Source organism: Scyliorhinus torazame, chromosome 14 (assembly GCF_047496885.1).
Source record: "Scyliorhinus torazame isolate Kashiwa2021f chromosome 14, sScyTor2.1, whole genome shotgun sequence".
In the NCBI taxonomy this organism is placed as follows: Eukaryota; Metazoa; Chordata; class Chondrichthyes; order Carcharhiniformes; family Scyliorhinidae; genus Scyliorhinus; species Scyliorhinus torazame.
In genome coordinates this window covers 33,558,008-33,571,691 of record NC_092720.1, presented here as the reverse complement: position 1 = coordinate 33,571,691, position 13,684 = coordinate 33,558,008, and the positions used below count along the sequence as shown (strand labels likewise).

Sequence of the window (13,684 nt, the reverse complement as noted above, 5' to 3'; positions counted from 1 at the left end):
ACTTGGATGTGCTAGTGAATTCATCATGTGTGTTATAACCTGCCTGCTTACCATTGGCTGGGGACTAATGACAATCCCACAATCCTGTGGGAGTATGAGCTTCCCCAATGAGGGGGGGGCGGAGAAATCATTAGCAGACTCCCTGCATAAATAAAGCTGGCCAGTTTGAAACCAGCAGGAAGGAGTGAGCAGCAAGCAAAGTTGCTGTTGTATATATATGTTATTGTAAATAAATGCTATTTCTTTGTATCCTTAAAACTCGTGCTGGATTCTTCGTGGCCCTCACAAAAATGTGATTGTAGTTTATTTCCGATTGGTCCAGTAGAGAACTTGTCGATGACTAGAAGAGGTCTGGTCTCAATCATGGAACCATTGAAATTTACAGCAGGAAAGGAGGCTATTGCTCCATCGTATCTAGAAATTGTTTAAAATTATTGCTGTTACACTGCATGGTTAAAAATGACATGTCTGCAGGGCAGCAGGAATATTAGCTGTTTTAATTCTGCCAATGGAAATATGTATTTAAGGAACCCTGCTTCCTAAAATTACAGACAATTAATAATTAGTCCTTGGAGGTTTTCAGAAACAATGCATTGATTCATTTAGGGCTTCATTGTTTCCAAACCCTGGCAAAACTTTGCTGTCAAGACCCAGTGATCACTAACCTGATACGAAGCCAGGCAAGCATCTGTGTGGTGCCCCCTCCAAACACCCAGACCGTGAAGAACACAATCAACAGGGTTGTGGTGAACATCATCTGTTTGGGTTTTGAGTCGGTGTCCCGAATTGCCAGGGCAAACGCAATGGCACCTCGCAGGCCTTGGGAAACAAATGGTCCAATTATTACATTAATACACAAGAAACAGATCCATGCAGGGGCAGCAGTAAGCGATTCGATTTGAAAATGGCTAGAAATAAGTGAAGCATCATTTTTAGTTACAGATGCTCACAGCCAACACATCCCTAACTGGTTTATATTTTAATATTGTTTTATCTGTTGACAAGCAAGCAAAGCTGACGTGTGATTTCCAGCAATCAAAAACTCAAGCCAGCTCAGCCATAAAGGTAGGGGATGAGTTGTGATGAGAACCAAAAGTGCTCTCAATTTGGCATGAATTCAGAACATTTTGAAATGAATACCCACAATTTCCCTTCAAATTAATCACACATGTGGCAAAATAAAATAGCGTCCGTGTGCATTTTAGTGTTCCAACAAGTGAAGCTGGAAAGCGGACATCTGTGTCTAACGTCTCAGAAACAAAGGTCGTCAATAATTTGTACTCGTGTGCGTGTTGCAACAGGGAAGGGGATTATAAATGGAGATTCACCATCCAGTGGAGAGCAGACATAACTTGACCACCTCCTCGGCTGTCTGATCTGTTACGGAAGAGGGAAGGTAGAAGAAAGAAAGAAAATGATCAATATGCACTTGAACTCTATTAAATCCACTGGTGGGTGAACAACTGGATAGTCTTCCTGGGGGCTGGTTTGCTGGTGGGGTCTTTACTCAGCTATTGATCCATTCGAAGGGGTCCATGCCGCTGCGCATAATGAAAATATCTCATACTTTTGGTTAGCCAATGGTGGCCAGGGTTTATTCACAGTGGTCAGTACATAACTGCGACTGCTGATTTTTCAAAAAGCTGAAATTTGAGTAGTTTTTAAAATAAAAGATGAATGCCAAAGGAGCCAAAATTCTCCCACCTTCCGTTAGTCCAAGCAGGTCACTGACAAAATAAAATTTTGATTACAGCACATGTGGCTGCTGTTCTGATGAATCAGCAGCTCTTAAAAGGGCTGATGATCACCATCAAGGGTAAGGTGCAGTGGTGGAAAGAAGGGACATATTACTCACAATGGCACAATCGGTGCAATACGTGAACACCAGCACTTGATTCTGAAGAGTTGGTAGACCTGACACAGAGCAGTCCACAGTGGTCAGCACTACTGCCTCTCAGTGCCAGGGAACCGGATTTTATTCCAGCCTTAGGTGACTGTGTGGAGTTTGCACGTTCTCCCCTTGTCCTCGTGGGTTTCTTCCGGGTGCTCCGGTTTCCTCCCACAGTCCAAAGATGTGCAGGTTCCGTGGACTGGCCATGATAAATTACCCCTTAGTGTACAAAAGGTTAGGTGGGGTTACTGGAATAGCGTGGAGGCATGGGCCTAGGCAGGGTGCTCCTTCGGAGGGTTGGTGAAGCCTTGATGGGCTGAGTGGCCGCCTTCTGTACTGTAGTTATTCTATTTTACGATTGAGGGAACGGGTTGAAGACCAGCCCTCAGTGAGAGCACAGATTCCACGCTGCACAGAAGGAGGTCACTAAGCAAATGAATGCAGCCCTTCATACTTTTGCTGCAAGTTTAAAATGCAATCACACTTGACCAGACTATACTCTCCTCTGGGGAATGGAGAATCCAAAGGGGAAGCAGAATAAAAATATACCAAGAGAAATGGAATAAGTATCTACAGTTTATTTTTTAAAAGCACAAAGGACATCCATTTACTTTTTGGCAGCAGAAGGAATATAGAATCACTTCCTCACTTTTGCACACATTTTGGCATAATGGAAAGATTACAACAGAACCAATAACGCGTCCGCCTCTTTACTGATGCTGACTCCCTTTTCATGCACCTCCAGCCTTTTCTCTTCCTGTTTCAGAACTGTAGCTTCTACAGTTTTCTGCTTTTAATTTCACAAAGCAGAAAATTCCCATTTAGCACGTGATATGGCATGATTGGCTGCAAGGTCACTAATTATTCAGCTTCAGGACATGCATTGCAAGGGAAAGTTAGACACTTCCTCAGTGGGAAACAGGGGGAATCGTGTGGGCAAGCCACTAGAGTATCAGCTCCACACCAGCAACACAGTACACTCAGGAGGGAATCATCAGGCTATATACTCTCAACTGGGAAATGAGGAACAAAAAGGGTAATATTGAAATGTGGCGAATCAAAAGTAAATGTTATCTTTTCTTATTCAGTGTTTTGGGTCTGTTTTATTTATACAAGTTCAATGAACATTGAACTGTGCATGAACAGGGGCGTGCACCTGTTGGGGACATACATAGACCATAAGATATAGGAGCAGAATCAGGCCATTTGGCCCATTGTGTCTGTTCCGTCATTCAATCATGGCTGATATGTTCCTCATCCCCATTCTCCTGCCTTCTCCCCATAACCCCTGATCCCCTTATTAATCCAGAAATCCCCTTATTAATCAAGAACACCAGATTTGTGTTTGGATAGAGCCATCTTTAAGCCAGATTGGATATAAACATACCAGTTAGGAGCAGGAGTAGGCCACTCAGCCCCTCGAGCCTGCTCCCCCTTTCAATAAGGTCATGACTGATCTGATTGTAACCTCAACCTCACATTCATGCCAACGCCCCCCCCCCCGCACCTTTCACCCATTTGTGAATCAAGAATGTATCTAGCCTCTGGCTTAAAAATATTCAAAGATTCTGCTTCCACTACCTTTTGAGGGAGAGAGTTCCTGAGACTCATGGCTCCCTGAGAGAAGACATTTCTTCTCATCTCTGTCTTATATGAGTGGCCCTTATTTTTAAACAGTGACCCCTAGTTCTTGATTCTCCGACAAGAGGAAACATCTTTTCCACATCCACCTTGTCAAGACCCTCAGGACCTAAAGGTTTTGCTCAAGTCGCCTCTTACTCTTCTAAACTCCAGTGGATACAAACCTAGCATCTCCAGCCTTTCCTTATAAGGCAACTCAATTCCTGGCATTGGTTTAGTAAATCTTCTCTGAATGGCTTCCAATGCATTTGTATCTATTCTTAAATTAGGAGACCAATACTGTACACCATACACCAGCTGTGGAACCACAAATGCCATGCACAATTGAAGCATAACATCCCTACTTTTCTAATCAATTTCCCTCACAATAATCAATAACATTCTATTAGCTTTCCTAATTATTGCTGTATACTTGCCTTTTGTGATTCATGCACGAGGATACCCAGATCCCTCTGCACTTCAGAGCTCTGCAATCTCGCACCATTTAAATAATAAGCTTTTTTATTCTTCTTACCAAAATGGACAATTTCACATTTGCCCACATTATGTTCCATTTGCCAGACTTTTTCCCACTCATTTAACCTTTGTAGCCTCCTTACATCGTTTTCACAATTTACTTTCCTACCCATCTTTGTTCTGTTCGCAAATTTAGCAACCATACCTTCAGTTCCTTCATCCGAGACATTTATATAAGTTGCAAAGAATTGAGGCCCCAACACTGATCGCTGTGGCACAGCACTTGTCACGACCTGCCAACTGTAAAAGACCCATTTATTCCAATGATAGCTAGCCAATCATCAATCCATGCGAATATGTAACCCCCTACACCATGAGCTTTTATTTGACACAATAACCTTTGATGTGCCATCTTATCAAATGCCTTCTGGAAATCTAGGTACAGTGCAACCACCAGTTCACCTTTATCCACATCACATGCGACTCGAAGAACTCCAACAGACTGGTTAAACATGATTTCCTTTTCACAAAACCATGTTGATTGGGATTTTTTTCCAAGTACCCTCCTAGAACATCTTTGATAATGGCTTCTAACATTTTCCCTATGACAGATGGTAGGCTAACTAGCTTGTAGTTTCTTGCTTTCTATCTCCCTCCCTCTTTGAATAAAGGACTTACATTTGTCATCTCCCAATGGAACTATCCAGAATCTAGAGAGTTTGGAAAATGAAAACCAATGCATCAACTATATCATTAGTGACTTCCTTCAAGACCTTAGGGTGAAGTCCATCCAGACCCTGGGGTTTGTCAGCCCACAGACCCAACAATTTTCTCAAAACCACTTCCCTGGTGATTGTAATTTTTCTGAGTTCCTCCCTCCCTTCCATTCCATTTCCTGATTTACAGCTATTCCTGGGATGTTACTTGCGTCCTCTATCATGATGACAAAAGCAAAATACATGTTTAATTCAATTTCCAAAACCTCACTTTGTTAACTCTTCTTGTTTAAATATCTCTAGAAACTCTTATTATCTGTCTTTATATTACTAGTACTCCAGTTTGTCCTTCACTATCAATCTTTTTGTCACTCTTTGATGTTCTTTATATTCTTTCCAATATTCTGACTTCAACTTTGCACAAATATATGGTTTATCTTTAAATTTAATACTGGCTTGACTTTTTTAGTTAACCACTGATGTTAGTTCCTCCTGTTATGGGCCAGGGTTGAGAGAATTTAGAGATTTTAAGTATTTTTAAACAAATCAATGTTTATTCTATGAATCCAGTTAACATTCTATAAACATACAGTTAACATCTTATCAACTACCAACACAAATACCCCCCACAGATACAGTACTCTATAGATAACCCTTACTAACTTTCCTAACAACATCCAAAGGCCAAACACCCTGGGCGGGATTCTCTCAGCCCGGGGCCGGGCCGGAGAATCCTCACGACTGGCACGAATGGCGCCTCGTCGCCCCGATGCCGGCACGCGACTCTCCGCAGAACGGAGAATCGCTGCCATTGTCGCCAGCGTGGTTGGTGCGGCGCCGGTCACAGGCCGCTCTATGCGGCCGGACGGACGATTCTCGGTCCGGAATCAGCCAAGCAGTCGTTGTGAAAACGCTGAGTCCCGCCGGCGCCATCCACACCTGCTCTCAGCCGGCGGGACCTCAGCGTGGAAGGGTTGGGGGGCGACTGTGGGCGGGGGGGGGGGGGGGGGGGAAGAGTCCGATTCCAGGAGGGGCCTCCGATGTGGCCAGGCCCGCGATCGGGGCCCACCGACCGGCGGGCCTGCCTCTCTGGCCGGGGACCTCCTTTCCTACGCGCTGGTCCCTGTAGCCCTGTGTCATGTTGCACCGGGGCCAGCGTGTTGAAGGAAGCCACTGCGCATGCGCGCTTTGGCGCCGGCACCACTGTGCATGCGCGGATTGCGCGGTGCCCAGTTCGCGCTGCGATCTGCAGCTGGAGCGGCGTGAACTGCTCCAGTGCCGTGCTGGCCCCCTGTTGGGGCCAGAATTAGTCGTGGGGTCGGCCCGTTCACGCCAGTGTAAAACACGACGGTGTTTACGACGGCATGGACACTGCCGCGGGATGAGAGAATCCAGCCCCCCTTTTCTACAAAAACAGTAAGTTTGAATTCCTTACAGAAAACAGGTATTACTTTGAAGTTATCAAGTGGTCTGGAGAGATTCTTTAGCATGCAGAAAGAGAGACCAAAAATACATCGGGCAGGATTCTCCAACCCCCCGCCGGGCCGTAGAATCGCCGGTGGGGGGCGGCGGAGTGAATCCCGCCGGCTGCTCACTTCTCCGGCGCCGGTTTTTCGGCGGGGGCGGGAACCGTTGTGCCGGTCGGGAGGACTTTGGCAGCAGCCTCCCTGCCGATTCTCCGCCCTGCGATGAGCCGAGCGGTCACCTGTTTTCGGCAGGTCCCGCCGGCGTATATCAAACCAGGTCCTTACCGGCGGGGCCTGGCTCTGAGGGCGACCTGCGGAATCCTTGGGGGGTCTTGGGGGGATCTGGCCCCGGGAGGTGCCCCCACGGTGGCCTGGCCCGCGATTGGGGCCCACCGATCCGTGGGCGGGCCTCTGCCGTGGGGTCACTCTTTCCCTCCACACCGGCTGCTGTCAACCTCCACCATGGCCGGCGCGGAGAAGATCCCCCCTGCGCATGCGCTGGGATGACACCAGCATGGTGACAAGCCCTTCAGCGCTGGTTGGCACAGCGCCAACCCTGCCGACGCCGGAGTGGTTCACGCACCTTCCGGGCAGCCCGACGCCGGAGTGGTTCACGCCACACCTCGGCGCCGGTATGACCCGCCTCGCCGGTTAGGGGAGAATCACGCCCATCTTCTTTGTTTGAATGCAGCTCCCAACTGAAATCGAAACCAAAAAACACGGAGCCACAAAGCAGCTTCCAGCTCAAAACTAAAGTAAAAGTCTAATTCACAGCCCAGCTCCACCCACACAGTGACATCACTGCAGCCATTTGATAAAACACACTTTTCTTAAAGGGACCCTCACATGACACTCCACTTGGAATTTTCTTTTGCTCATTAGAATGTGTCTATTCTGTGTATTCTGAAATATCCCTTTAAATGCCACTGAACCTCTATTGATCTATCCCTAACATGAGAACAGCAGATTTCCTCGCCTGAAGAACATTAATAATATAATAATAATCGCTTACTGTCACAAGCAGGCTTCAATGAAGTTACTGTGAAAAGCCCCTAGTCGCTACATTCCAGCGCCTGTTCAGGGAGGCTGGTACGGGAATTGAACCCGTGCTGCTAGTCTTGTTCTGCATTACAAGCCAGCAGTTTAGCCCACTGTGCTAAACCTTAGTGAACCAGGTGGGTTTTTAAGACAATCTGGTTGTTTTGTCATGTGAGCGTCCCTTCAAAAAAGATTTTGTTTTACCACATGGCTTGTAGCACGGCTTCAGTGACATCATCTGTGGGTGGAGCTGGGCTGTGGCTGTCAGGTGAGTGGGGCTTTGTTTTTTGGTTTCATTTTCGGTTTTCTTCATTTGGACTGTAGAAGAAGCAGTGTTGGAAAGCACTGTGTTAAGCTGCAGAAGTTTTCCCTATTTTATTTTAAAGCTGTCCCAGTGAACTGACAGTACATTGGGCGAGGCAAGCTGCCTTGGTAACCTTAAAGCTAGAGTTGCTTTCTGAAGGAGTTTTGAATCTGCTGGTTGGAAACTGGACCAGAATCTCAGGGAAAGGACCAGTTCCATTCAAGTGAGATTACAGTGTGCTGGGCCACGCCCTTGAAAGGGGTTTTGGTTTATTGGATTTTGTATTGAATTGGAACAGTTTCTAAGGGGGATTCACTAAGAGTTATGTATGTAGATTACTGTAACTGTTGTGTTTTTTCATCTTTGTAACTGGTAGCAAAACAAGCTGCACAGCTGCAATAAGACAGCTGTTCCTGTACTTAAGTCCTCTTGCAATGAATTCAACTATTTGCCTTCCTAGCTACTTGCTGTACCTGCATGCTTACTTTCAGTGACCTGTGTACTAGGATACCCAGGTCCCTTTGTACTTCAACATTTCCCAACGATCACTTTTTAATTATACTCTGGAATTTGGTTTCTCTTTCCAAAACCGAAAACTTCAGACTTAAACATGTTATATTGCATCTGCCATGTATTTGCCCGCTCACTCAACTTGACTAAATCACCTTGAAGTCTCTTAACAGCCTCCTCACCACTCACATTCCCACCAGGTTTTATGTTGTCAGTAAACTTGGAACCATTACTTTTGGTTCCCTCATCCAAATCATTGATGTAAGTTGTGAACAGCCTGGTGCCCAAACACCGACCCTGCGGGACCCCATTAGTCACTGCCTGCTACTCTGAAAAAGACTCAAATTATTTCTAACAACCTCCAAGCAACGCGTTCATCACACCCTCACTAGTTATGCCTTCTACGTCTTCATATTAAAACAAAACAAAAGTCGCTTGTGTTTGAACATAGTCAGTAATTTGAATAATTTCAGTGAGGTTCCCAATCGTTAGATGCAGTATGTGTGAAATTAGGTTTAGTGATCTGGATCCAGTTCCTCGTGGGCCTCGGTCTACAATATAAACCTGTCCCTAACTGCAACATTAACAATTGATCATCTTAGTCAGAAGCCAGAGGGTAACTAGTGTGGGAAACAGAAAGAATGGGCGGAATTCTCCGACCCCCCGACGGGTCGGAGAATCGCCGGCGGGCCACGCGAATCGCGCCACACCGCCCCGATGCCGGGACGCAATTCTCCGCAAAACACCGGGAAGCCGATTCTCCAGCCTGGATGGGCCGAGCGGCCATCATCATAAAGCCGAGTCCCGCCGGCGCTGTTCTAACATCCTCTGAGCCGGCGGGACCTTGGCCTTGAAGGGTCCGGGGGTGGCCTGTGGGGGGATGGGGGGTCCGACCCCAGGGGGGGCCTCATTAGTGGCCTGGCCTGCGATCAGGGCCCACCGATCGGTGGGCCAGCCTCTCCGACGGGGGGCCTCATTTCCTCCACGCCGGCTCCTGGAGCCATGCACCATTTGGCGTCGGGACCGGCGCGGGGAAGAAGGCCACTGCGCATGCGCTGGGTTCACACAGGGATCGGCAGCTGGGGCGGCATGGGCCCACCTCCCCCCACGGTGGGCCAAGGGGCTAACTCTTTGGGGGGGGGGGCTATCCCCTTGGCCCACTGTGAGGTCCACCATGCCAGGCCAGGCTGGTAGATACCACAAGTGATTTGCGCCCATATGAGTCCCGGCCGTGGGGAACGGAGAAACAGAGAAGGCCGGAGAATTGGTGCCAGGTCCGCTAAATGGATGCAAATGCGTTATTAAGACTCATTTGCATTCATTTACTTGCTCCCGCTGGCGTGCGGTCATGGACCTCGATTCCGGGGGTCGGAGCATCGCGTTCGGGTCGGCGACCGGCAACGATACGGATTTTGCCCCACGCCCCATTCTCCGTCCCATTGGGGGATGCGATCCGGGCATCCCTGCACAAATAATCGCGTCCAGAAGGTAATATCCCAAACTCACAAGAATCATTCACCTCTTTGGAAAGCACAGTCCCAAACCACAGCTGCAGCTCTTTTGGGAAGAGATTGGAAGGGTTTGTGATATGTTTAGAGGCTGCAAGAAACTAGTTTGGCATGTATGGCAAATAAAACTCAGGTTAGAAAACAGGGTGTGTGGAAAGGCTAGAGACAATTAACATCCTGTTCAGCTGCATCCTCTTGGCAGCTAAATGTGGACCACATCGACGGTATTAAGTGAAACTGGCAAGATAAGAAGTAAGGATGAGCACAGAAAAAAAGTAGTAAAACAAAACAAAAACATGCACCCAAGGCTGAATGCAGTTTTAACAATCAGAATTTGACCTTTGTTTCTTCATGACCACCACTTATATGCTACATTCATATAGCAACTTTAAATCCCAACAGAGGCATTACCAGACAAGATATAGGCTGTAATATTTTAAAGAAGGCATCATCAACTAGGTAGAAATGGCTCACCTGCAAACATCATCATGTGCTGGAAGTTCCATGGGATTTTTCTTTTACGCCGCAGATTAAGTAGGAAAGATAAAGGGTATATATTGCAAGCTCGCGCCACAAAGATGGCAACCTGTTGGTGTACCCTTAAGGAAAATATCAAACATATTAGTTGATGCTTATTGCCCTCCCAGTGTGCCCTGTTAGCCTGCCCTATGTGCTGTTGATCACCATTACAGATTCCAGCACTAAGAGACATTTTAGACCGTATCACATTACAGATGTCAGATAAATGGAAGTTCGTGCTTTTTGAGACGAGAAGGGTGAACTGCAAGTGCACCCTCAAGAACATTTTTAACATCAATTTTTAAAAGTGACAATTTTTAGAGGAAAGTGTAAGGGATGGAAGTTTTGGGAATCTTCAAATTTGAGGAATTATGAAGATTAATAACAGGAAGCAGCAAGAACAGGTTTGATTCATACGCAGCGTAATGGAAGCTGTTTAATCAGAACCCCATGTTCAACTAAATTGACCATCCTGCCTAAATGAGGTCACAGCTGCCAGTTTTGTTTGCACACCTCGTTGACCCATTAATATTCAAAGCTGACGGGCATTCTAGTTGGCTGTCAGGCACAGTTAGAGTACTAACAGCTGTAGCCTTGGAAACTGGAGCTGTGACTATAAAGTGCATTTAACCTGAGATTTCTCCAACCAGCATGCAAATCAGAGCTTGAAATAAGCACAACATTTTGTTTAGATTCAATGGCAGTTTTTCCACAGACAAAGCTTGGCCATACAACAGTTAGGTTCGGAGGAATGCACGTGGATAATTAGTTCCCAATGGGTCATCATGGTAAAACAAATCTCCCTCTTAACTACGTTGCTAGGATTAAAGAGCATTGTAAAATCCTGAGCCATGAATTTCACTGGTGTACCATTCCGAATAAATGAGGGCTTTAAATATTCTCTTAACACTAGATGCGACTGTATTCAGCTTTAGATCTGATATAGGTGGTTTGCTGTATGCTTTCTTCAGAAAAAATATTTTCGAAATCACCCTAATGACGGTCTGTCTTCTCCATTTAAGGAAACACTAGACAGGATGATGTCCCTGAGCGGCTTCTACATCTCATCACGACTGTCAAGTGTCAACTGACCAATTTGGAGGCATCGTTCCGCCATTTGACCTTACATCAGCTCTGACTTTTGCCACATTTTACCAGCTTCAGTTTAGAGCAAAACACAGATTTTCACGATCTGTTTAAAAATGTTTTGCATTGAAATGATGGCATGTCCAGTTGGGATTAAGCCTGGTGAATCATTTCATCGATAATGAAGCACTACTTCAAAAATGATGGGAAAACGTGCGAAAGTAATCAGTTCCACATATCTGGGGAAAAAGACCTTGAAAATCTCCAGCAACTTAACTAAAGCAGCCTGACGCAAATTTCTTTGCTTCAACAATACAGTTCAACCCGGAATGTGACAAATGTTTTATCTTGATGGTCCAAACTTTTTTTTTTAAACTCTTACACAGAAGTTCTATCTGAAATTCAGTAGAAGTCACCCTTTTGCCAGCATTTTGTACCTATGTACGTAGATGTGCAAGTGATCTTTTATAGTTACGCATTTATGATCCGGCTGCAAATTCATACTGAACATAGATTCTGAATTCAGTGAAGGATGGATGCTGAAATTAACAGTCCAATGATAGGACTTTGACTGCTGCCTATGTCTCATAATACTACTGGCTCACCCTGATAAGGACCGTCAGCTTATTCACCCTGATCACAGCCGAGGTGCAAGCTATTCATCTTCAAAATTACCAAAGGCTGCTTTTGCTTACGAACCATATTATAGTGCTGGAATTAGAGACATTGTAACTACTAGATGCAAAAGACCAGGATCTATTCAGTTAGCATTCTACGATCTTCGGTCACGTGATTGAACAAATAATGGAGTTGTTGACTGATCATGGCAATCAATCTCTATTAATTAGTTTATGGCAAATGTAGGCATGACACAAGGACAACCCCAATGGCAAAGAGAATCATAGATCAAAGATTCCAAACATGTTACTTACCCCCAAGTCAAACTACTCATATACCGCATTCCCAAATGTTAAGTTCTGAAAGCTAACTTTCTAATATGCGTTTTAATATTTCAATCCTAACTACTTGCACTATCTCCCTCAGTTGACCATTGTTCATTGAATTACTGGGGGGAATTTTAACGTACCACCCTCAAATGGGCAGGATAGTTTAAAGTTCCAAAGTGGAAAACTCGATCTCAACCTGGTTTTAACGGGACCGGGTTTGGGGGTGGGCAGCAAACCTGCTCTCAAGTGGTGCGGCTGTCATTTAAATATTTTACTGAGGCTCGCATTTCAGCAGTGTTTGGGATTCAGTGCCTACATCCCAAATTTCCCACGGCTCACGGAGCCCGGCTGCTGAAAGGAACCAAGAACAGTCACCTGCAACACTATTGTCAACAACTTTTCCGGCACTGCTTGTGGGCCAAGGGAAGCAGGAATTACTACCTGCCGAATTTCCCTGTGCCCCATTGAACACAATTATTGATCATAGAATTTACAGTGCAGAAGGAGGCCATTTGGCCCATCGAGTCTGCATCGGCCCTTCGAAGCAGCACGCCTCCACCCATCTCCGCAACTCCACCTAACTGTTGGACACTACGGGGAAATTTAGCATGGCCAATCCACCTAACCTGCACATCTTTGGACTGTGGGAGGAAATAGGAGCACCCGGAGGAAACCCACGCAGACATGGTGAGAAAGTACAAACTCCACACAGTCACCCAAGGCTGGAATTGGCCCCGGGCCCCTGGTGCTGTGAGGGAGCAGTGCTAACCACTGTGCCACCGTGCTGCAGTTGAGCCAATTCCCGGGAGCACCCAGTTCACCAAAATGGGAAAAGAAAAATCAAATCCCTTTACCATTTTTTCCTGTTACCTTAAGATTGTAACAAAATGTTCTTTAGTAAAAGGATACAACGGCTCCGAAAATGAAGAGGGCATTGAAGATGTGGTTCTGATAGGTGAATAGTGCAACACCCATGTAGCAGAAGATGAAGTTTTCGGCCATAAAATTCATGAATTCAAAGAGCTGGAAAACAAAATCACACAAATTTGTTTTTAGTTAATTCTCAGAAAAGCTAACAATTTTAAAGTCATTTTTTGAGAATATGTTTAGGAATGGTTACGCACCAGTGAACCTATTGAGTAAGTCTGTGCCTTCTTAATAGTCCTTACTTACTTGACCACCATAATCCTCTATCTTCTCTCAGGGAGGACAAAATGGGGTATTTTATTTTGAATTGTGTCAGGAAGCAGAGGTAGTTTTAAGTGATCTATGTTGAGATTGTTGGATATTAGAAATAAGGTACAGATTTAAGCGTGTTTCATTTACTGTTTTCATGTAGTAAAAGGTAAAACACTAATTAGATTAATATTGAATAAAGGTATTTGCATGTATGGGGGTTATTGGTTTCATTTTAAACTGTGTGCTGAGTTTACATAAGTTTGGAGAAAGAATTAGATGTTGCTTAGCAACCAGGGCCACTTTAGGAAAGACAGACTTTATGATTGTGTTTCACCTAACTCAAAAGCAATCAGATTTTTTTTAGAATTATTTTTATTCAAATTTTTACATGTTTTCAACAAACCCCCCCCTTACAGAAAAAAG

At 45.3% G+C, this 13,684-nt stretch overlaps 1 protein-coding gene across 2 annotated transcripts in view; it reads right to left on the bottom strand.

Moving 5' to 3' along the window:
• Window positions 1-13,684, bottom strand: part of LOC140389619 (sodium/hydrogen exchanger 9-like) — a 570,848-nt gene that overhangs the window by 263,623 nt on the left and 293,541 nt on the right. For both annotated transcript variants that reach the window (XM_072473892.1, XM_072473893.1), the window contains exons 10-12: window positions 12,992-13,105; window positions 10,005-10,116; window positions 666-819 (exon numbers count right to left, since the gene is read on the bottom strand). In XM_072473892.1, the coding sequence (XP_072329993.1) occupies window positions 666-819; window positions 10,005-10,116; window positions 12,992-13,105 (380 nt within the window). The remainder of the gene's footprint in view (window positions 1-665; window positions 820-10,004; window positions 10,117-12,991; window positions 13,106-13,684) is intronic.